General features: G+C 52.9%; 2 protein-coding genes across 7 annotated transcripts in view; one reads left to right on the forward strand and one right to left on the reverse strand.

The window, feature by feature from the left end:
* DEXI (Dexi homolog) lies at positions 1-14840 on the reverse strand. Its single transcript, XM_019988002.2, has 2 exons — positions 13876-14840; positions 1-652 (listed from the first exon to the last, which is right to left on the reverse strand). Exon 1 carries the CDS (start codon positions 14312-14314, stop codon positions 14027-14029), a length of 288 nt encoding a protein of 95 aa, XP_019843561.1. The 5' UTR covers positions 14315-14840; the 3' UTR covers positions 1-652; positions 13876-14026.
* A 1853-nt stretch (positions 14841-16693) lies between these two features.
* The window catches only part of CLEC16A (C-type lectin domain containing 16A), a 234658-nt gene continuing 227535 nt past the window's right edge, over positions 16694-23816 (forward strand). For 5 of the 6 annotated variants that reach the window (XM_070779667.1, XM_019987685.2, XM_070779668.1 and 2 more), the window contains exon 1: positions 17131-17385. In XM_070779667.1, coding sequence (XP_070635768.1) covers positions 17306-17385 — 80 coding nt within the window. In that variant the 5' untranslated portion in view covers positions 17131-17305. Of the gene's footprint in view, positions 16872-17130; positions 17386-23816 lie in introns of those variants that run through there. The other variant, XM_070779669.1, reaches the window with a different exon arrangement.

The following is a 23816-nucleotide window of genomic DNA, read 5'->3' on the forward strand; positions in this document are numbered from 1 at the left end:
TTGGAGTTGCATACATTTTTTAATTGAAAGAAGTTAGCCTCCTAAGTATTGCTTTTACAGGTTTATCGAAGTCAAGTATTCATACCACTCACATTTTCCAAAAATATTTCTGGCCAGAGGAGTGGCTGTCCCCACCCCTGGCACAATGTATCAGTTCTGGCAACTTGATGGCGAGCAAACAACTTGAAATGAATGAGTCCAAACCCCACCCGCAGCCCCCACGTGTTCTTTTCCTTCTGAGTCTCTCCCGGAAGCAGTCGCTGCATCTAAGCCGGGCCTCGGGACAGACCCCATAGGGCTTAGAGCTCCACTGGCATCAAACGGAGCTGGGAGTCGCTTTTGTGTATGACGTGTCCTCTCTCTCCGAAGGTTAAGTGGGGTAAGCAGATGCAGCCGGGGGTGGAAAGCAAGGAGGCTGACTCTGGCTGGGTTCATGTAAACATCCACTGAGATGGCGGAAGGTCGGAAGCCAGGGTGAGGCTGTGTGCACGACGCCGCAGGCAGGCGAGGTCTCCGGGCACCCCTGCCTCACCCTCTGGGCGGGGGCACGTGCCTTCCGGACCTTGGCTTCCATTCTCAATCTCTCTGTCCCACCGTCCTGGGCCCGGACAGGAACCTCTCTGTTGGCACGGAGCTTTCGAGGGAAGCAGGCCTGGCAAGAGGGACAAAGGGGCGTTACTAGCACTGAAGCACTGACCTGCCCCCATCCATCAAGAGGTTTGAACTTGGGGAACCACCAGGAACCTTGACCTTAGGCTGGCGCTGCTGTCCTGTAACTTTTTTTTTTCCTTTTCTGGGGTGGGCCATTTTTATAGTCCTTATTGAATTTGTTACAATATTGCTTCTGTTTGATGCTTTGGGTTTTTTGGCCAGGAGGTATGTGGAGTCTTAGGACTTCCCTGGTGGCTCAGAGGTAAAGAATACGCCTGCAGTGCAAGAGATGCAGGGGAGGTGGGTTCGACCCCTGGGTCAGGAAGATCCCCTGGAGGAAGAAATGGCAATCCACTCCAGTACTCTTGCCTGGAAACCCCTACGGACAGAGGAGCCTGACAGGCTACAGACCATGGAGTCGCAGAGTTGGACAGGACTTAGCACAAATGTGGGGAATGTGGGATCTTGGCTCCCCGGCCAGGGATCGAGCCCTTACCCCCTACACTGGGAGAGGTCTTAGCCACTGGACTGCTAGGGAAGTCCCCTATGATCTTTTATTAAAAAATCTTAATGTGTCTGGTTTCTAAGGACCAGGCTGGAGAAGCAGTGCAGTTTCACCTGGGACAGGAAGGGCTGTCTCACTCCTGGCAGAAAATCCCCAGGAGGGGCATCTCAGGAGCTGAGGAAGGAGGGGGTAGCTTGCTCAGAGTCACCTGGGGTCAGCTGGCTGACATGAGCTCCAAGGAGTGGGCAGGGCTTGGCAGCAGCTCCTACCCTACCGGGAAGATGCCTCGTCACCTACAGGAAGGCTGTGGCCACAGCCAAGCTACTCAGCAGCCCCGCCTGGCCCGTCTTCCCAGGGCACAGCATCCTCCCCACCTGGCTCTCCCCGGGTCCTCATTTCTTGCCCACCTCTCTCTCTGGGTCCAGCTGTGCCTGCAGCATCTCACATTCCCATGCCCACTCCCTTACAGCCCCCATGAGTCCTGCCCCAATTCTGAGTCTCACCACCTTTGATGCCAGCTCAGACTACTTCCGCAAACGTCATCAAGCATCACATAAAACTCAGACATTAGGAACTTCCCTGGTGGGGTTAATAAGAATTGACCGTCCAACACAAGGGACATGGATTCGATCCCTGGTTGGGGAACTAAGATTCCACATCTGCGGGACAAGTAAACCCACAAAGGCTTTGGGCAATGAAGATCCTATGTGCCCCAAGTAAGATCCGATGCAGCCAAATTAAATAAATATTAGGAAAATAATAATTTAAAAAACATATACGTTAAACACAGGTATTACTGTTCACCAGGAGTTGCTGGTATTTGGGGCAGGACAATTCTCTGACGTGGCAGGTGGGTTGTTCTGGGGTGTACGGCAGCATCTTTGCTCCCAAAGGTGACACCAAAAATGCCCGCTCACCCCATTTCCTAGGGCCACCCGAGGGGACAGAACTGCTTCTGCTGAGAACCATGAATGTCCCCACTTTCTAGGCTACGAAACAGAGGTGCAGACCTGTTTGAAGTTGGGACCTGCCTGAAGTTGCTTAACTGTGGGAGGCGAGGCTGACACGGGAATAGTGATAAAGATGGAGACAGTTAACCATCAGGGCAGGTACCATCTCCTGAGCTTCTACTCTGCACCATGAGCCCTAGGCAAAGTGTGGGTGCTGCACCCGACTTAGTCCACTCACCCTCCCGAGGCACCCTAACCTGGCAGCTTCCAGCTGCAGGGACCCGCCTCTTTGCCTGAGGCCTCTCTGCCTCCAGAGCCTGCTTGGGCTCCAGGCTGCAAGTGCAGGCAGAGCCAATATTTTTCCACAGCTGCCTTCCAACCAGTAAAGGCCAGAAAGCTGGGAATCAATATCCCATTCCCTGCGGGCTCAGGCGGAAAAGAATCCGCCTTCAATGCAGGAGACTCAGGTTCTATCCCTGGGCTGGGAAGATCTGGAGAATGGAATGACAGCACTCCAGTATTCTTGCCCGGGAAATCCCATGGACAGAGGAGCCTGGTGCGCTTCAGTCCATGGGATGACAGAGTCAGATGTGACTGAGAGCCTGACACTTTTACCCTTCCAGCTCTCATGTGGTGGCTGGAGTGACTCTGAGCTATATTCTCCATTACACTGCTTCCTACTTCCCAGAGCTCCTGAGCAGGACTGAGCCCAGGGCCGTGGAGGTGACCTGCTAGATGATACATTCCTTCCTGGTCTCACTGCCCCATTCCCCATCAGTTAATTCCTGGGCATAGCCTGCTAAGTTGCTTCAGTTGTGTCCAACTCTTTGCGGCCCTACGGACTGTAGTCCCCCAGGCTCCTCTGTCCATCGGATTCTCCAGGCAAGAATATTAGTGTGGGCTGCCGTGCCCACCTTCAGGGGACTCTTCCTGACCCAGAAGATCTGTCTTCTGCATTGACAGGTGGGTTATTTACCACTAGTGCCACCTGGGAAGACCCTGGATCACTTCCCAAATAAACAATGTGCACTGGAATTGTTTGCTCCTGGGGATTGCACACCTGAGATGGAGCATCACACAGGTCATTTCACTCAACCCTCCTAACACCCCAGGAGTTAGGTACTATTATGATTCCATTTTACAGATGAAGACACTAAGGTTCAGATGGAGTAAGAAACTTGTTTAAGGATGCTCAGCTCTCCAGGACTTTTTCCACTGGAGATTTTAAACACTACATAACCTCACGCGCCATGTATGCCAGGGCCTGACCTGGGCACTGGGGACCGAGATGAGTGTAGTCTCTGCCTTTGAAACACATCTAGGGAGCAATTGCAGCCCAAGGTAACATGCTGACCCAGGAGGAAGCACAGGGAATGGACGGAGCCGAGTCTGGGGAAAGGTGTGTATGGACACGCCAGGTAGTGGGAGGACTGGTGACCAGGTCTCAGAACCTCCTGTAGTTTGGTTTGGGGTGGAAAGGGGTTGAAGGCTGGTCATAAGTGCACGCGTGCTAAGTTAGTCAGTCGTGTCTGACTCTTTGCAACCCCATGGACCATAGCCCACCAGGCTCCTCTGTCCATGGGATTCTCCAGGCAAGAACACTGGAGTTGGCTGCCATGCCCTCCCCCAGGGATCAAACCTGCATTTGTTGTGCAATTACAGGTGGGTTCTTTACCACGAGTGCCACCTGGGAAGCCCAGCCCTGGGGGAGACACGGAGAGGTTAGCAGGGGCCACATCAGGTCAGTTTCTTGTGTCCTCGTCAGATTCATCTAGGGCTCAGCTAGGAACACATCCTTTCACTGCTCAAGAGACTGTCTGCAGCTCCCACTGATGACCCAGGACCTGGCAGGCCGGAGGGGAAGCCAGGGCTGCAACCAGCGCAGTGGAGAGCTCCAGCCTCCAGAAAAGTGTTCACGAGTTCCCCTCCCATCCCACCAGGACCCCACCTTCTGCAGACCTCCCTCCTCCATGGGGACTCTGGGGTTCCCTGTGGCGGTCAGCGTGGAGCTCCCCAGACCTCTGGCATCCAGGAAAGCAGAGCAGATTGTTTATTCCAATTCAGCATTACCAGGGCTCACTGCACTCTCTTCAAGGCAGGGGACTGAACTTGAGCCCATTTCAGAATTGGGGGGAAGGGCTGTTAGAGGACATGGAACCCCCATTTGGAACAGGGCCTCACTCCCCTCCCAATGCTCATGACTGCAAACAACCTAAGTCCCAGGCAGGCGTCAGTCTGGCTAGTGCGACTCTGTCACACGTGCTAACTTCCAGAAGGAACAGGCTCAGGTGCCAGCTCCCACTAGGATTCACTAAGGCCCTCTGTTCTCATTGTTCATCTGCAGGGTCACCTTCTATTTATGGAGAATGATGCCAGTCTTCCCTTTCTGATAGTAATACCATAAAGATCCTCTCTTTCCACATTAATTTCACTTTAAAAAGAGAGCCTCCAGTTTGAAGACAGTGACTGCATAACCCCAGTGGCTCAGATGGTAAAGAATCTGCCTGCAGTGCAGATCTGGGTTCCATCCCCGGATCAGGAAGATCCCCTGGAGAAGGGCATGGCTACCCACTCCAGTATTCTTGCCTGAAGAATCCTGTGGACAGAGGAGCCAGCGGGCTACAGTCCATGGGGTCACAAAGAGTCGGACATGACTAAAAGATTAACACTTGTGTATGTTTAACTTGTGTTAACTGCATAAATAACAGTTCAGGTAACAGCTCAGACAACGAGCAAATATGGCAAAAATTGCTGATGGTATCATATGAGGTTTGGGAGACCCTAATCTGAATTGGTCACTCCAGAGAAAGAAGGGACCCACAGAGGGCAGTGACCTGTCCTAAGTCACACAGCACACTGAAGACAGAGGTGTGGCCCCAGGCCTCTATTGGTGGGAGGATGTCCTGGCTCCTCTCATCTGTGCCACACATTGCTGCTGTTAGAGACCAACCTCCTCGTTTCTTTGACTTGCAAATCTGGTCTCACAGCAAACCAGCTGACAAATTATCAAGCACTTGTGTTCATGTTGTACTATCTGCTGCAACTCATGGCTTAGCTCATTTCTTCCTCAAAACCACCCCAGGAGGTACAGCCAAGGAGGACCATCATCCCTGAATTTCAGATGGGGCTCAGAGAGGTTAAGTTAACCAAGCAAGGTCACACAGCTCATAAGTGGCAGAGCCAGGATTTGAACCTCTGTGGTCTGACCCCATCGTCCTTCTCAGTTCCTCTTGGCACCTAGTTCATTTTTTTCCTCTGGCATCAGAAGCCCCGGGCTGAGAACATTCCGAGGCTGCAGCTTAGAGAGTCTAGGCAGTGGGTTCTCCCACCTCCTGACATCCTTAGAGCATGACCAACAATTCATCAGCTATTAGCTTTGGGTGTTTTCTCTTTCTGAAACTGTAACCTTCCCTTCCAGGCCACTCCCCAGACCTGGACAGAAGGAATGGCTGGCTGGTTTGTCATTAGAATGATAGTTGGGCACTTAATTCATCTTAAGAAGCAATGTCTCAGTCTGCTTATCTGTGGGGAGACGCTTTGAGATCTGTCTTAAAGGCGATGGTGGGGTGATGCTCTGGACGTGTTGGCAGAGGATTATTTGTGCAGTTGGGCTGTTCCACTCTCCTGCTCCTCTGGGATAGCCTAGGTGAGGTCTGGAATTGGCCAGTCTCGAGTCCTTCAGGCTCTGCCCCTTCCTAGCTGTGTGACCTCAGGCAAGTCACCTAACCTCTCTGGGCTTGTGTCCCCATCTGAAACAAACTGCTGGCTGTTTGTTACAAGGATTACATGAAATTATGTTGGTGGAATGCCTGCAATACCCAGCACACACGGCCCCTCCCCTCCATGTCCCCACCTGTTCTCAGGAAACACACAGGGTGGGAATGGGGGTCTCCTCAGTCCAGGGGGTCTTCTAAAGGGGTAACCCTTCCGTCCTTCAAAAGACCCTGCCTGCTGGGCACCCACTACCCATTCCTCCTCCACGTACCCACCAGCCAATTAAAGCCATAAAGACAGACGCCAGCGGATATGACTTGCCCAGGGTCTCCGCTGCCATCTCAGCACCAGGCCATGCACAGGAAGGCCTCTGCCGTGTCTGGTGGATGAGTGCGTGGCTGGAAGCGGGAGGGCGAAGGAGACCTCGCCTGTCTGCCTGGGTCCAGGCTCCTGGGGGAAGCCAGGGTCCTGGCTGCTTTCTCCAGAGGGTCTGGATGCTGGTTTCTGAGTTGGCGGTTGACGCCCCTCAAGCACAGGTTCTGTGGTGACTCCTCATCAGGAGCACCTCCAGCTGGCCCGCACCCCAGGCTCCATGAGGCCTTCTGAGTTCTTCCACAGTCAAGAACCACCTGAACTACTGGCCTGTTTCTCCCCGGCAAATTCCACAATTTTAAAAGCAATCTTTATGTCACCATCGTGAATGAAAAAAAACAAGACCATCTGTCATAAACAGAAAGCAACAGATACATGCTGAAAGTGAAACCATTAACTCTAGCCAGATACTCCTGGCCTGCAAAAAGGGAGCCAGGGCCGGGTTCCTCTGCCCCAAATGCAAAGCAGCAGGTGCCCAAGATGGGGCAGGACATCCACAGCCGGCCCGCACTAGGCTTCAGCGTGCTCACTGCCTCCCAGGGACGCCTGCTGACGAGGCCTCACTGGGAACACTGGGAGTGTGGCCAGGAGGCGCCATGCGGCCCCCTCACGGCGGGGTGTCTGGGCCGAGTCCCTGAACCTCCCCAAGCCTCAGTTTTCCGCCCTAATGGAGCGAATAATGAGCCCTGCCCCACCTGTTTCATGGGGTGACGCTCAGGGGAAACTGGAAATGCAGTTATTTACAACCACAGAGCTAAGGCCCCCGACAGGAAGGACTCCCAGGAATGGAGCTTGCCCCTCAGGGGGTGACTGACACTGGAACCAGGTCCCAGCCACCCCCAGGCTTGGGGCAGGGGCTGCCAGCTACGAGGATACCAGCATCACCTGGCTCCCTGGGCACCAGTTACCACCACCCTCGGACTGCTTCAGAGGCTGCCCAACAGACATGCCCTCCTCGGCAACTGGCCTCCACACAGAGGAAGGGGGCCCAAGAAAGGGGAAGGCTTCTTGGGCCAACCTGCTCTGGGTCTGACACACCACCACCACTGATGGCATCACTGGCAAGAATCAACTACGGGGCCATCACCATCTTACCTAATGTGCAAGAGCCTTTCAACTGCTTTCACAGCTCAGTCACGTCTGACTCTCTGATACCCATTGGACTGTAGCCTGCCAGGCTCCTCTGTCCAGGGGATTTTCCAGGCCAGGATACTGGAGTGGGTTGCCATCTCCTCCTCCAGGGGATCTTCCCGACCCAGGGATTGAACCCTCGTCTCTTGCATCTCCTGCACTGGCAGGCAGGAGATTTGAGCCCTTCAACAGGGGCCACTATCTTCCTCATTTTACAGAGAAGGAAACTGAGGCTTGGGGAGGTGAAGGCCCTAGTCCAGCTGGGACTTAAAAATCTGACTGAAAAGCCTCTAAGCACCAGTCTTAGGGGGTCCATGGAGATGGCCTGGGATAAACCTGAGAGACACCCAGTTAGACTGTGACTGGTTTTTGGTTCTTGGCCAATCCTTATGGTTACCTGGAGAAGAAAGTTCCACTTTGATGCTAGAGTTTATCACGTGACAGTTGCTAACTTGACTTTTTGACAAAGAGCTGGGAGCCCTGTGCCTTTAGCTGGCTTTAGTATTTGTCCAGAAGTTAATGACTTTGGCACTTAGTATTTTTATCCATGCCAAGTGATGCTGGTTTTCTCTTTTCAGTGACATAAACAGTCTTTCAAAAGTAAATTCACATGAAAAAGACATTTTAAGAAATTAAGCACTAGAACAAACATACTTCATCATAAACTGTAAAGGGAGGAACAGGAACTCTGCAGCAGAGAGAGACGGCAGGCAAGACCGTAACCAAGTGGTCAGAGCTAACATCTCCAGGAATGAGGCTGACAGACACATGTCTCCTGATAGTGTACTCAGAAGGACACATGCTCACTTCCCTGTGGTATTCCTGCCAAAAAGTACACCATCTGAAGCTAAACTCAGGAGTAAACATCAGACAATCCCAACCGAGAGACAGTCTACAAAATACCAGACTCGCATGCTTCATAAATGTCAGTGTCATGAAACACACAGACCGAGGGACTGTTCAGACTAAAGACGGCATCAGAGACATGACGGGGGATGACAAGGGCGACCTGGGATTGGCTCCTGGGCCTCAACTCCCTTCCCACCCTCCCTGTTTTTACTGTGAAAGGACACTACTGGCACAATTGATGACATCTGAATAGTCACAGCTCAGACTGGTCCTAAGAGTGTTATCAACATTCAATCTGTTGGTTTTGACAGTGGTACTGTGATGATTTAAGTAAATGCCCTCATTCTAAGGAAATACACACTGAAATATTTAGGAGTAAATGAACATATTATCTGCAATCCGGTTCAGAAAAATATTCATACATGTACACCTGTATATACACATACATGGAAGCATGTATATATATATACATGCATGTGCGCAGAGTAAGCATGTTGTACACACAAACAAGCGTGGCAAATATGAATGCATGCACTTGGTGAATTTGGGTGAAGTGTATATGGGAATTCTTTGCAACTTGTGTAATTGTGAAATTATTTCAAAATAAAGTTTAAAAGAAGTAACTCAGACCCAGGACCAAGAGAACATCTGAGGCGGGCCTGGCAGGGCCATGGAGGGGAGCTGGGAGCCCCTCTGCACCCTCCCTCAGCGCTGGGCCGGGGGCTTGGCTGTCCTGCTGGCTTTGTACCCCTGGTGCCTCACGCCCCCCTTTCCAGGCCTCAGTTTCTTTCTCTGAGACATGGGGGATGCGGCTGACTGTCCTTTTTATTGTGGCCCTGGTTTCCCAAAAGCAAACTATGCTTCCAGAAGTCCCAGGAAGGGAGGATGGCACATAAACCAGGGATACCAATGCTCAAGTTGACAGGAGCCCTCAATTCTGAGTTCAGGAAACAGAGGCAAGGGGCTGTGAGGGTTTCCCTCGGATGAAATCTCCAGTTTGCACAACTCAGGCATGAGGGAATGGGGCCCCCTTGGCATCTCAGCTGTCTTGAGACACATATGGGGGTCTTCGCCTGTCCAGTGGGGCAGCAGGCACACTTCCCAGGGGGCCTCAGGGCAGCAGAGAGCTGGAGGCAGCAGGGCCTGGGGGCGCACCCATCTTCCCACGTCACCACTTGTCTCCCTCCCACCTGGCTCCCCCGTCTGCCCTGACCCCTCCCCAGAGCTCCACCGCAGCTTCTCCCATCTGAACCTATCGTGTGCATCCCCAAGGGAGGTTTGGGTTTCCGAGCAGGGAAGCCAGATGCCCAGCCTGAGTGTTCTGCTGATGGCACAGGCCACAGACTGCCACCAAGAGACCAGGACAGGTGGGTCAGGAAGGAGCTGTGGCACCAGTCAGAACACTGATATCTGGGAAACCCTGTGATAAGCAGACCTAGTCCGCCTACCCTTAGCTCCCAACCTGGCCTCCCCCAGCTATGCTGACTCGGGCAGCAACGCTCTCCGGTCCCTCCATTTCCAGTGCAGAGAGCCTCTTCTCCCTCTGCGCCAAGACAGCGCTGGCAGGCAGAGGCTGCTTTCATCAGGAACCAGGACAAATCAATCCAGCTAAGCTGCCTCCGCAGAGGAACTGCTGGGACGTGAGGACTCTCCCCAGTGCCTGGGCCAGCTGCAGCGGCCCTCTCTCCCAGGAAGGAGCGCCTGGTCCCCAGTCCCCGCTCCTGGGCAACGAAGAATACTCGAGGAAAATCACAGCCATGGCTCTCCAGATCGGGTGGCCTTAGAGACCACGGGGCGATGGAAAAGGTCTCTTGAGGGTCCCAGGCCAGCCAGGCAGAGTGGGAAGTCTGTCTTGGTGGTCCAGACCTGGACCCGCCCAGCACTCAGGCAGCCAGACCCTTCTTGCTCATGAAAGAAGAGAAAGTGAAAGTTGCTCAGTCGTGTCCAACTCTTGGCTACCCCATGGACTACACAGTCCATGAAATTCTCTAGGCCAGAATACTGGAGTGGGTTGCCGTTTCCTTCTCCAGGGGATCTTCCCGATCCAGGGATGGAATCCAGGTCTCCGGCATTGCAGGTGGATTCTTTACCAGCTGAGTCACAAGAGAAGACTGTCCTGCTCATCGTGGGATATAAATAAGCATACTTGAGGGTACGTGCAGGTTTTTACATTCACAAGGGCCTGAGTGTACAATAACAGTCGTTAATTTTCATGTGTCACACACATAGGGAAAGGTCTAAGAGCTTTACATCTATCTCATTCAATCCTCGGAATGAAGTAGATTATGATCCTTGCTTTACAGAAGAGGAATCTGACACCTGGGGAGGTACTGTAGCATGCCCAAGGTCACAACTAGGATTGGTATTTGAACCTAGGTCAACTTGAGTCTAGGCACTTTGCGACCCCATGGACTGTAGCCTGCCAGGCTCCTCTGTCCATGGGATTTCCCAGACAAGAATACTGGAGTGAGTTGCCACTTCTTCCTCCAGGGGATCTTCCCAAACCAGGGATCAAACCTGAGTATCCTGCACTGGCAGGTGGATTCTTTACCACTGAGCCACCTGGGGAAGCCTAATACCGCCTCCTTAAATAGGTGCTCAACAAGCATTTGAGAAACTGAGTAATGTGGAAAAAAAGAGAGGGAGCAAAAATGAGTGCACCCAGTGATTTCATGCTGAGATCACCCTAGTCCCCCATGCCTGGCAAGCCCACATCCTTGGTCAGTGTTTCCTGGATCGGCCTGTGTGTAACAGGAGACTGTGTCTACATGAGAATGAGCGAGAAGGAGCAAGATTTGACTACCGGTATTCTTCTGCTTACGAAAGGGGCCAGGAGAAGAGGTGCAGTCAGATCATCTTTCATCTTTCCCACAGGCTTTTCTTGCTACTAGCCACCCCTCCCCAGCTGGAGTCTGGGCTTCTTGTCTTTGGGACCTAGGCCACCGTGGCTTGGATCTGGGACTGAGCAAGAAGGCACGCTGTGCCTGGTTCCCACCACTTCTCCAGGCACCAGTATTTCCCACAGGCCCGGGCGTCCCCACCTGCTGGAGTCAGGCCCTGTCACTTGGAAAGCTTTGCAAAGGTGTCCTTGAGATACACTTCCTGGTGTTTCTGCTCAAACAGTGTTGGCTGCAAAGTACGCCGAAGCATTTGGGCTTTGCTTTTTGGTTCAGAGAGTGCCAATGTTTTCATTTGGAATGGGAAGTGCTGCAGTTGATGTGGTGAAGAGATAAAATAAGACATTCATCACCAAGTTGCACTAACTGTAAGTCAAAGGCTTGGTTGGGGGCGGGGATTCATCTTGGGATCTCTAGGGCTTGGCAGCAGAGTGTGTGCGCATGCGTGCTCAGCGCTTCAGTCGCATCCGACTCTTTGCGATCCCATGGTCTGTAGTCCACTAGGCTCCTCTACCCATGGGATTTTCCAGGCAAAGATACTGGAGTGGGGTGCCATTTCCTCCTCCAGGGCATCTTAGCCACCCAGAGATTGAACGTGTGAGAGCAGGCAGGGCTAACATTTGTTGAATGACCCAATGAGTGAATATGCAAAGGGCCTAGAACCACGCATGGTAATATCACTGACACTCAGTACAGGTTCTGAGTGGATCCCATAGGTTCTACTCCAAAAGGCATTCTTGCTCTGTTTATGTTTCTCCATCTTCACCAACTTTGCCTCATCCAAGCCTAGATCACCTCTGGCCTGAGCAACTAACCAGTTCCTAACTGGCTTCCCAATTTCCACACTTGCCCTTATGGCTCATCCTGCCCACAATCACCAGTTATCCTTGCAAAATGTGGACCAGAATTGTGTCCTTCCCTGACTAAAACCTGAAGACTTCCCATTGCTTGTGGCCGTGGCCTCACTGACTGAGGCCCCACCCACCCCACCAAGCTCTCCTGGGGCTATTCTGTCGCACTGGCCTCCTTGCAGTTGTTGGAAGAACCAGCTTTCTCCCCCTTCACGACCTTGGCACTAGTGGGTCCCTAGGCCTGGATTGCTTTTCTCCAGATCACATGTGGCTCCTTCCGTCAATTTAGGGCTCAGCTCAAAGGTGTCACCTCTTCGGAGAGGCCTTCTTTGAACCCCCTGTCTGAAGCAGCCCATCTCCCAGTCTTGTTTCACTTCTCCAGGCATTTACTGAGCAATTACTAGATGCCACGAGCTGTTCTAAGCAAGGAAATAGTAGTGAACGCAATAGGGGATGTCGCGCCTTTCTACTGTAACTCTCAAAAATCTCACTGTCTTGTTGGGAACCTGCTTGTGTTTCTCACCAAGTGCCAAGAGGCCTGGGTCTGAGTCTGTCTTGTTCACTGTGTTCACCCAAGCACACTAGGTACTGGGGAAACATCTGTTCAAGAAAAGAACAAATCGATGGATGGATGGCAGGCAGGCCGCCCAAATGGATAGGTATGCAGAGCAGCTGACACACGCTCCACCGGGCACTTGGCTCTTGCTAAGGTCTCCCTGAGCTCAAATAAAGCTTTCTTCGAAGAAATCTCACTGTCAGCCCCCCAGGTTGACACTGCTAGTATGTTCTGCCCACTGCTAGTGTGTCCTGCATCACCCTCTGACTATGGTCATCTAGGCTAAGACAGGCAAGAGGAAGGGGTAAACGCAGCATGCTTAGGGTGAGTGGCATTAATACCCGTTTTCCAAAAGGAGCCCCTGCCCACCACCTCAGTGTCCCCTGCCACTGCCACTCAGGACAGTGCCTAGCACACCCAGCTGAAGGGCTCAGTTGAGAAATTCCTGCACGTCCCCTGAACCCTCACCAGAGCCTCTCTCATCTAGGCCTGCTGCCTCTCTTCCCGGCCGTGACTTTGGCCACGTCTTCCTCCTTGCTGGATCTTCATTTCCCTCCCACCAACACACAAGGTGGGGCCGGACACAGCTTTCTGGTGGCAGCCCAGAGGCAGGGCTTTAACACCTCAGTGCAAGGATCCTGTAGTTCCTTCTCCTGCTGGTCCCCAAGCCCCTTGAGTTTGCCTTGCAAACACAGCAGGCAAAGCCACCGCAGCACCAAGCCCCAGCTGGCCTCCTCTGTGAAAGCAGCCTGCGAAACTGGCAGCCCCTGCAGATTCAAGCTGCAGAACTGATGAGCTGGGGCGCCCTGAAACCTGACTCCAAAACGGGAGCCTAGCCAACGCCAAAGGAAGTACAGGGTTCTTTGCTGAAGGAGGTTTCTCCTCTCACAGCATCAGCCGGGAACCCTTGCTCTAAATCCCCACCCAGTCCTCCAAGGGGCCATAGGACAAAGGTGATCAGTGTCTGGCTTCCTCCCTCTTTTAACACTGCAAGTCTTCATCTTTCCAGGACTAGTGGAAATCCCCCAAAAGGCAAGGTCACCATCGATGCAGGCTAAGGATTGGCGGGGTGGGGGTGGGTAGGAGTTGACAGGCCTGCCTCAAATGGACTTGGGTGCAAAAGCTTTCTCCCTAAGCTGTGAAGTTGCTACTATGGCTAACCAGGAAGCCACTTGCGTCCTGCGTCCCTTCCCTTCTTCAACAGCTGTCACCTTCGCTAGGGGAAGCCTTCCAGCCCTGACTAAGGGCCTAAGAAAAATCCAGCCGTTCCCGTCATCCAAACAGACCAGGACTGAGAAATCAGAGGCCTGGGGGAGGGGTGTGTGTCCGGCTTGGGCTGCCTCCCTCTTCCTCGCCAGCGCCCCAGCCCGCCCTCATCCTGCGCAGAGAGGGCACTTACAGGCCTCGGAGGCCGGAGTGGGCCTCGTCCCGGGGGTCCCATCCCTGGCCAGGTGGTGCCCTCAATCAACAGCAGCTGCATGACCTGGGCCCCGGTCCGGGCCGACGGTTGCGGGTCGTGGGGAGAGCGGCGTGGGGGAAGGCAGCCGAGACTACTCCAAGTAACCATCGAAGACGTCGAGCTCCGAGTCGGCGTCGTAGAGGCCCGAGCCGGGGTCGGAGAGCACGCCGAGGTCCACGAGCGCCTGGTCCATGTCCTCGGGCAGGAAGACGAGGCCCACGTTGAGGACGATGTACTCCATGAGGAAGGCGTAGTACAGGATCAGCACGTTGACGAAGAACAGGCCCACGTAGAACATAGAGGGCAGGAGCGGCGGCGGCACGGAGGGGACCAGGGGGCCCAGAGCGTCCAGGTGGGCCGCGACCCGGGCGCCGGGCATGCAGCGGGCGGCGAGGGCGGCGGGCGGCGGCGGCGGCCCGGCGATCCCGGCGAGCTCAGCCGCTGCGGCGCCCGGGCGGCCGGCGCGGGGGCAGCTCAGCCATCCAGGGGCTCCCCGGGGCTGGCCCAGGCGGCCCTGAGCCCCGGCGGCGTGCCCTCAAGAGATGTGCGTCGGTCCCTGCGGACGCGCCCCGGCCCCTGAGAGGTGCCAGGCGGGTCACCCCACCCGCAGAGGAGGCCACACCGCACTGTCGACCCTTCCAGCGGTCAGGCTGGGCCCCCCACCCCCTCCCCGAAGTGGCCGGCGGCTGCCCGGGGCTCCTCCGATACTCCCGGCTCCCGCTCGCTGGCCCTCGAGGCGCCTGCGGGGACCCTCCCCACCGCGACTCAGCGTCAAGGGCCAGTCCCGGCGACGGTCTCCTCAGCCGCTCCCGGCCGTTCCTTGATCCAGCCCGGCGACCGCGAAGGCGATGCGCCCATGGCTGCGGCCGCCGCGTAGCTCTCCAGGTCGCATTCCGAGCACCGCCTCCGGAGCAGCCCCGCGCTCATTGGCTCGCCGCCCCCATCCCCGCGCTCATTGGCTCGTCACCCCCTCCCCGGGCTCACTGGCTCGTCGCCTCCCCATCCCCTGCGCTCATTGGCTCGCTCGACGCCTGTGCTCATTGGCCCGAGACTTCCGGGGGCGGATACTGCCTCGCTCCTCCCCTCCAGGCGCCGGCTTCTGAGTCGCTTTCGCGATTCAGGACTCAGGGAAGATCTCGAATCCAATTCGCTCTGCGGTTCCGCGACAGAGTAGGGAGAGGGTAAAGACTCAGAACACGATTACAACCGAGAAGTATCCTAAGGCTACAAAAGCTGAAGATTTGAAATCGTGAGCTTCATCAGCACCCTGCTGGACTTGAGTATTGGCACCACGCCTTTTTGGGACTCAGTTTATCTGTTGAAAAAGGAGGCAGGGTGGGGGTCGGGGACACTGGACCTCACCAGTGAAAATTTTGGCCTTTCCGAAAGTGGCAGTTTTCCACGGTGGGGAAGATCAATCGGCGCCCGGTTCGACTCTGCAGATTCTGGCTGCTGGAAGATCCACCCCTCGGCGGGGCGGGGCGGCGGGAATCTGCATAATAAAATTCAGGGACAGCTGAGTAAAGAAACTTCCCAGCAGGTCAGACCTCCAGTCGTAGGGTTGCTTCTTGTTTTTATTTTGTAAAACGTGTTTTACAGCAATAATAACGAACGTGGTTAAACATTCAAACAACCAAGAAGTTCACAGAAAAGTGAGTCTCTTCAACTTGCTGATTCCCCTCCTCGGGGGCACCCCTTGTACATCCTTCAGGAGACTGACTGACCTTGCCCAAAGTGCCTCCCAAAGCGGTTTCAACCAGACTTTTAAATCTCAGGCCTCCCTGAGCTGGGTGCTTTACATGCATTGCTTAATTGGAACCAGCTGGGGGAAGTGCAGTATGTTACCCATTTTTACAGACTAGGAAACTGAGGCCCAGAGAAACAGAAGGACCCTAGAAGCTGCTGGGCCTGTATATGTTTTGAGGCCAGAACTTGCCCTTTTTTCTCCATGGCTCTCTCATACCCCTTTAAATGAATTATAGAGCAAACCATTAATCCTCCAACTGCTGAAGGTGAAACAAACCTTCATTCATTCACTCTGATATTTGTTGAACACCTATTATGTGGCAAACCTTGTGCTAGGTATTGGGGAGAACACTGGCCCTTAGCCCAATTTTGTCCTGAGCACAGTTAATGGGACACAGTAGACCTTAAATAACTGTGAGGGATAGAAAAGGGTGAATGGTGAACAGGGCAGTATCGCCTCCATGCAATTTCCCACTTCCAATCCAGGAGAGAAATTTAGATACATCTTCTGGCCTGGTGTAAGAAGTTGGGTGTTTCCTTATTTTTTAAAATGTGGATGTTTTGGAAATGGCATGGATTTGGGGTGAAGACCAGAGAAATCCACTGAAAGAACAGGACGTTCAGTTTTGGTACACTGTTGCTCGAAGGCCTTTCAATATTTATTTTTTAACTCAAGTAGAAAAAAAGACTGTGAAGGACAAACCAGGCTGTTAACGGTTTGGTGAAGTTTTGTTTCTTGGGGCATAAAATTAAGGGCGCCTGTGTTTGAATCCTGGGTCTGCCATGTATTAATTATATGATCTTGGGTAAGTTAACCCCACTGTGATTCAAATTCCTCTTGGGTAAAAAGGGGATAATAAAGGTTCTCATACGGTTGTTGTGAGAATTAACAATATGTGTAAAGAGCTTACGGCAGTGGCACACAGCATACGCTAAGGAACAGCTATTCTTATTCTTATCATAAAGGTGAAAGTGAAAGTGAAGTCGCTCAGTCGTGTCCGACTCTTTGCGACCCCATGGACTGTAGCCTACCAGGCTTCTCCCTCCATGGGATTCTCCAGGCAAGAGTACCGGAGTGGGTTGCCATTTCCTTCGCCAGGGATCTTCCCGACCCAGAGATCGAACCCGGGTCTTCCGCATTCCAGGCAGACGCTTTAACCTCTGAGCCACCAGGGAAGCCCGTCATAAAGGTAATAATTGCTAATACCGTGGTAACTTTCATTCACCTATCTTCACAGATACATTTCTCAGGGCTCCTCCCACCCCTAAGATACTGCGGACTCCCCTCCTCTCGCCCCGCCTCTTTTCCAAGGCCCCGGGCCCGCGGTTGCGTGATGCACGTCGGGCTTTGTAGTTCCTTCGCAGAGTCCCGTCCACGGGGGCCTCGCGAGCGAACTGCATTTCCCAGCATTCCTCGCGGCAGCCGGCCGTAAAGCGCGGCGGTCGAACGGCCGGTTCCGGCTGAATGTCAGTGCGGGGCTGTGGGCCGGGGAGGAAGGTGGTTGGCGGTGTCTCCACCACCCGCGCCTCTGCCTCCTCTGCTTGTGCCGCCGCCACGGGCGCCCAGCCGGTCGGCCGCTCGGGCATGAGACCGTGAGGCGAACGACTGGCCGGGACCACCGAGATGTTTGGCCGCTCGCGGAGCTGGGTGGGCGGGGGCCATGGCAAGTCTTCGCGCAACATCCACTCCCTGGACCACCTCAAGTGAGTGTATTGGGGCAGGAGGGGAGGCCGCGGGGCGGGAGCTGGGGTTGGGGGCGCGTAGACCCCGACCGGAGGCGCTGGGAAGGGTGAAAGCGGAGGCGGAGGGCCGAGGGAGGCGCTCGGGGAAGGCTGTGCGCTGGTTAAGAGCTATGGCTCTGGACATACGGCGCCCGGCTTCGAACCCCGACCTCGTAGCTCCTCTCTTATGTGACCTTGGGCAAGTCGCTCCGCTTCTCAGAGTCTCAGTATTACAGATGCAGATTTCAGTTGGATGCAGACCTTGTTCTCGCCGGGGCTGGACGATGAGCACCAAGCTTCCCCGGGGCGGTATTTCTTAGGCTGGACCTCTTAAGGGGTCAGAGGTCTGGATCCTGGAGCCAGACAGATGTGGGTTTGAATTTAAGTGCGTGAATTTAGGCCTCAGTTTCTTCAGTTGTAAAATGACTATAGTGACAGCACCTGCTTTCTACGATTGTTTTGAGGGTAGGGTTAGAAAATGTACATAAAGGTGGAAGCTTCTACCAGTGCTCAGTAAAGGACAAAAATTAAAAAAAAAAAAAATCCTAACTAGTTTCTTAGGGGAGTATGAAGAGTTAGAAGTAGAACTCACGGGGAGGTAGGTGGCAAGGTGGATCTGGGAAGCAAGAGTACACAGAGTGGCTACATTCAGATCCCGATTTCATCATTGAATGGCTGTGTGACCTTGGCCAAATTGCTTCACCTTTCTGAGACTCTGATTCCTCAACTGCAAATAGGGATGGTGAACACTGTGCAAAGATTCCGTAATGTTGTGCGTGTAAAGAGATTGAGCCAGCGTCTCTTATACAGTAGGCAGCTAATAATGGTAGCTGTGTTGATCAGTGGGGCAAGCCCTTCCCAGACATCCCTACCTAAAGTGCTTCCCTTGCCCCAGTTCCTTTCTGTTAGATCTTTCTCTTGATTTCATTCATTTGATTCATCTCCACTACCTGCAATTATCCTTTGTGTTTTTACCACTTTGTGTCTGTTACTAAGCTGGTACTTCCAGGAGGGCTTGTTTTGCTCACAAGCTGTATTCCCAACATCTAGCTGTGTGCCTGGCACCCAATAGAATCTTGACGGATGCTTAAAGAAAGAGAAAAATGAATGAATGGGGAGAGGTGCAGAGCATACAGGCAGAGATTAGGATTTTTTAAGGTTGGTGGGGAGGGTTAATGGAAAATAGGGGTTTCCCTGGTGGCTCAGATGGTAAACAATTTGCTTGCAATGCAGGAGACCCAGGTGTGACTCCTGGGTGGGGAAGATACCCTGGAGAAGGAAATGGCAACCCACTGTAGTATTCTCGCCTGGGGAATCCCCATGGACAGAGGAGCCTGGCGGGCTACAGTCCATGGGGTCGAGAAGAGTCAGACACGACTGGGCGCACGTGCACAAGCGATGCCGTAATTCTCAGCTGTGCCTTTCTAGCAGGGAGCAGGCACTTAATAAATATTTGTAGGTCTCAAAGAGTGGGAGTCAGGAGGAGTCATTACGTAGCGAGGAATGGGTTTGTGGGGTTGGGATGAAAGAGGCCATGGGGAGGAGAGAGGCCAAGGACAAAGATGGGGCTGTGTAGGGAGGCAGGAATCTTAGATGGGAGGGCAGCTGGACGGGAAAGGGAGAGGCTTAAGGATTTCAGGAATTTAGGCGCTGGGTGGATGAGGCTGAGAAGGGGTGGAGGGTTATCTAAGGGAGGTTGGGCATGCTGCCAGCACACAGGTGCCTGCAGGCTCTCACCTAACTCTGCCTGACTTGAGCCCTTTTAAATTACTTTGGTGATTATCGAAGGCATGTTCAGTGCCAGGTGCTTGTTAAGGACTTCCTGTGTGTTATTTCCTTTAGTCCTCACAAGTCTTATGAGTTGTTGGAAGTATTATTGTTTGCATTTTCTAGAGTGGAAACTAAGGTCCGAAGATGTTAAGTCACTTACCCAAGGTGACAACAGCTGAAAAGCGTCAAAGCCAGGATTTGACTTCAGGGTTTGCACTCATTATGCTGTCTTTTTGAGTAAAAATCCTAAAAGTTAGTTTGGGAAGACTTTCAACCTGGCTGAATCTCACTGCCCAATGGGGCATCTTGGCAGTCTAGCCAACCAGGGAATGATAAAGGATTCGGGTTCCTTTGAAGTATCCTGGGAACTGCCCAGGTTCATTGTTTAGGTCACAGCACCTGTGGGGTGCTTTTTGGAAACCTGAGTTGCCTGCCCTGGATCAGCAGATCAGCTTAATCCATATTATAGCCTGAAGAACCTACCGATCTATGTATTGGAGGGGAGCTTAGAAGATCCCAAAATGACCTGGGAAAGAATGCTATAAACAGTGCCATAAGCAGCACTTGGGCACAGAACAGCCCATTTCCCGAGGAAGCTCTCAGGCTGGTGGGGAAGACAGCCAGTGACTGTGGTTTGACAAGTGTGGGGGTCGCTGTGGGTTCAGGGCTCTGGGGGAATCCTTCTTGGGTGCTCTCTGGGGGAGGCAGCCAGAGTAGAGCAGTCAGGGACAAGCAGGAGCCCCACGTGGAGCTGCAGGATGTGGGAGGGGGGCTCTGGGGTATCTGGAGTGTGGAGGTGGGGCTGCAGTTACAGGACACAAGGCTAGAGGCAGAACAAGGCTTCATCTGATACACAGGGTAACAAACCATCCTGGGTGCCTGGACTGAGGGATTTCCCAGGACGTGGCCCTTTCGGTGCTAAGGCCAGGAAAGTCCTCGGCAACCAGTACGAATTGGTCACTCCACAGGTGACAGTTCCTAATGCGCTCTTGCCCTGACCTGGGGCAGTGCGGGTAGAGAGATTAAAATATTGAAATGAATTCAGAAGGACAGTTTGGGGAGGGGGCACACAAAGCATCTGGGAACAGGCTTCCTTTTTTTTTTTAATGTTTATTTTTTACTGTGCTGGGTCTTCGTTGCTGCATGGGCTTTTCTCTAGCTGCGGTGACTGGGGGCTACTCTCTAGTTTCGGTGCACGGGCTTCTCATTGCGGTGGCCTCTCTCCTTGTGGAGCACGGGCTCTGGGGTGCTGGCCCAGTAGCTTCAGGCTCTAGGGCACGCAGGCTTCAGTAGCTGTGACGCACAGGCTCTGTAGTTGCGGCTTGAGGGCTCTGGAATGCGGGCTCAGGAGTTGTGGTGCAGGAGCTTAGTTGCCCCGTGGCATGTGGGATCTTCCCAGGCAGATTCTTAGCCACTGTGCCACCAGGGAAGCCCTCCCCCGCCCCCTTTTTAAAATAGACTTTACTTTTAAGAGAAGTTTGAAATATACAGAACAATTTAGACGATAGTACAGAGATCTGGAAACCTTTTCTGAACCACATTATTCATAACATTCCTAGCTTTCAAACTGGAAAACAAATTTTTCTTGTAAGATAGGGTTTTACTTCTGCTAAATAGTGGGAAGCTGTGTACTGTGGTCTTTGTCTACTGAATGGAGTTAGTGGTTTAGTTGAGGCAGATTGAAATAGTAAGAAGTGGTTTGCTGCACATCATGGGTGGTTTATCGGCCAGACCAATGGCAAGGCTATCACATGGACGAGCAGAACGTTGGCTGATGGAGATGTCTGATCGATACTGAGGCATCCCCTTCACTAGGGACTGCGAGTCCACAAACGGCTGGAACTTTCTTGTTGTTGGGTTGGGTCATTGCCTTAACTTTGATCTCCTTTGGGTCTGGGTTAAGATTCTTGGTTGCAAATGATGGAAGCCCCGCTGAAATCACCTTCAGCCCCAAATGGATCTGATTGACTCTTGCCACTGAACACACTGTCCTAGCTAAGCTGTGGCTGAGTCTGGGTGTTCAGACGAAGTTGTCAGTATGTGCTTCTTCCCACCTCTCGTCTCTGCTTTCTTCTCGGTTGGTGTCATTCTCAGAATGCTCCATTACATCCAATCAGCTTAGCAACCCCTGCGAAAAAGCAAGCTTCTTTTCTTAATGCTTCTGGCAGAAGTCTGGAAGTGAGTATCGTTGCACCGACCTGGGGTCTCGTGCCTGTCCCTGAGTCAGTCACTGTGGCGGGGGCATGGGTGCTCTACTAGGCCCTTCCCTGGAGTCAGAGTGGCATCAGCTCCTTCCAGGCTAGGGGGCAGAGAATGAGAGAAAGGGATGGTTCAGCACCGGCAAATGAAGAAGAGGAGTGGACGCCCAGCAGGCAGACGTTCACCTGCTCTTGGTATGTTCAACTTTCCCTAAGATCGTGCTGGTTATTTTCAGAGCTCAGGGCACTGTATAGCCAGATTCATTTTCTCAGAATATCATACTCATCGTATCACTCTTTGAGGCACCTGTTTTGTCACGTCTAAAGTTCCTCCAGGCCTTCTGAGTGCTCCAGGCTCCGTGCCCACCTGTCCAGCTTGGGAGCATAGATGGAGACCCTCTAACCCCGGCTGGCGAGCCAGGAGCATCCTCAGTAGGCAGACAGCGGTTTACGTGGAGATGTGAAGGATGAGCGGTTGTTCCAGGCAGTCAGGGGCTGGAAGTGGGGATGCTGCAGGCAGAGGATGCGGCGTCTGGGAAGCCTGCAGCGGGGAGGCAGGCTGTTAGGTAAGGGGAGCAGTCAGGGCAAGAGTGGGTGGAGGACCTGAGTGCAGAGCTGTGGGACGGGAGAGGCCACAGAGCCCAGGTCCTGCTGAGGAATCTGGACACCAGGCTGAGAGCAAGCGGGGAGCCGCGTGCTCTGGTCTGGCCCGAGTTTGGAGGCCAAGCTGGAGGGGCGCCCCCTCAGGACGCCTGCTGTCTCCTATTGACAGTCAGTGAGGGTAGCACGGCCATAACCCAGGGATGTTTCTCGGGACTTTTCACGCTGACGGCTCTTCTCTCACTCACTCTTACACACCCCTCACCTGTCTGCACCTGTGCTCTCTCCCATGCCTGTCAGTAGGACTCTGCACTAGTACTGCCACGCCCTGGGTTCAGTCCCTGATCAGGGAACTCACAGTGAGCCACGTGGCACAACCGTGAAAAAAGGAACCCCCACAGATCTCACTAATTCCTCCGTAACAGTCGCTCTGATGACTTCAGCCGACAAGACGTTCCCGCCCTCTGACTTCTCCTGCTCTCGCCTCCGCTGTCCTACTCAGCACGACATTATGTGAGCTTCTCATCGCCAAAGGTTCGACCAGCTGGAGGTGCTCTGGGTGCTTCAGGCTGGATGTCAGATCTCAGCTGTGAGTTAGATCCCCAGCACGCCTGGCCGGGGTTCCTCAGGCGTGTCCTTTCACGGTGGAAAATGATGTTGAATATGTGTGTGTTTGTTTCTCCCAAATTTGACTGTGAGCCTCAGGGGGACAGAGACCTGGGCGGCTTGTTCCCCAGGGGAGTTGTCAGATGCCAGGACAGGGCCTGGCACACAGTAAAAGATCAGCAGGGGTTTGTCATAGGATGTACAAGAGGCAAATGCTGGCCTGCCTCCTCTTTTTTTTTTTTTTTTTAATTAATTAATTAATTTTAATTGGAGGCTAATTACTTTATAATATTGTGGTGGTTTTGCCATACATTGACATGAATCAGCCACGGGTGTACATGTGACCCCCCACCCCATCCCAAACCCCCCTCCCACTCCCTCCCCATCCCATCCCTCAGGGTTATCCAAGTGTACCAGCTTTGAGTGCCCTGCTTCATGCATTGAACTTGGACTGGTCATGGATTTCACATATGGTAATATACATGTTTCAATGCTATTCTCTTAAATCATCACACCCTCGCCTTCCCCCACAGAGTCCAAAAGTCTGTTCTTTACATCTGTGTCTCTTTTGCTGTCTCATGTATAGGGTCATCGTTACCATCTTTCTAAATTCCATTTATATGTGTTAATATACTGTATTGGTGTTTCTCTTTCTGACTTAGTTCACTCTGTATAATAGGCTCAAGTTTCATCCACCTCATTAGAACTGATTCAAATGTGTTCTTTTTAATGGCTGAGTAATACTCCATTGTGTATATGTACCACAGCTTTCTTATCCATTCATCTGCTGATGGACATCTAGGTTCCTTCCATGTCCTCACTATTGTAAACAGTGCTGTGATGAACATTGGGGTACACGTGTCTCTTTCAGTTCTGGTTTCCTCGGTGTGTATGCCCAGCAGTGGGATTGCTGGGTCGTGTGGCAGATGACACCACCCTTATGGCAGAAAGTGAAGAGGAACTGAAAAGCCTGTTGATGAAAGTGAAAGGGGAGAGTGAAAAAGTTGGCTTAAAGCTCAACATTCAGAAAACTAAAATCATGGCATCTGGCCCCATCACTTCATGGCAGATAGATGGGGAAACAGTGGAAACAGTGTCAGACTTTATTTTGGGGGGCTCCAAAATCACTGCAGATGGTGATTGCAGCCATGAAATTAAAAGACACTTACTCCTTGGAAGGAAAGTGATGACCAACCTAGATAGCATATTCAAAAGCAGAGATATTACTTTGCCAACAAA

Source organism: Bos indicus, chromosome 25 (genome assembly GCF_029378745.1).
Source record: "Bos indicus isolate NIAB-ARS_2022 breed Sahiwal x Tharparkar chromosome 25, NIAB-ARS_B.indTharparkar_mat_pri_1.0, whole genome shotgun sequence".
Taxonomy (NCBI): Eukaryota; Metazoa; Chordata; class Mammalia; order Artiodactyla; family Bovidae; genus Bos; species Bos indicus.

Coding starts and splice junctions, on each gene's coding strand:
- DEXI (XM_019988002.2), bottom strand. CDS start 14,314: ATGCCCGGCGCCCGGGTCGCGGCCCACCTGGACGCTCTGGGCCCCCTG.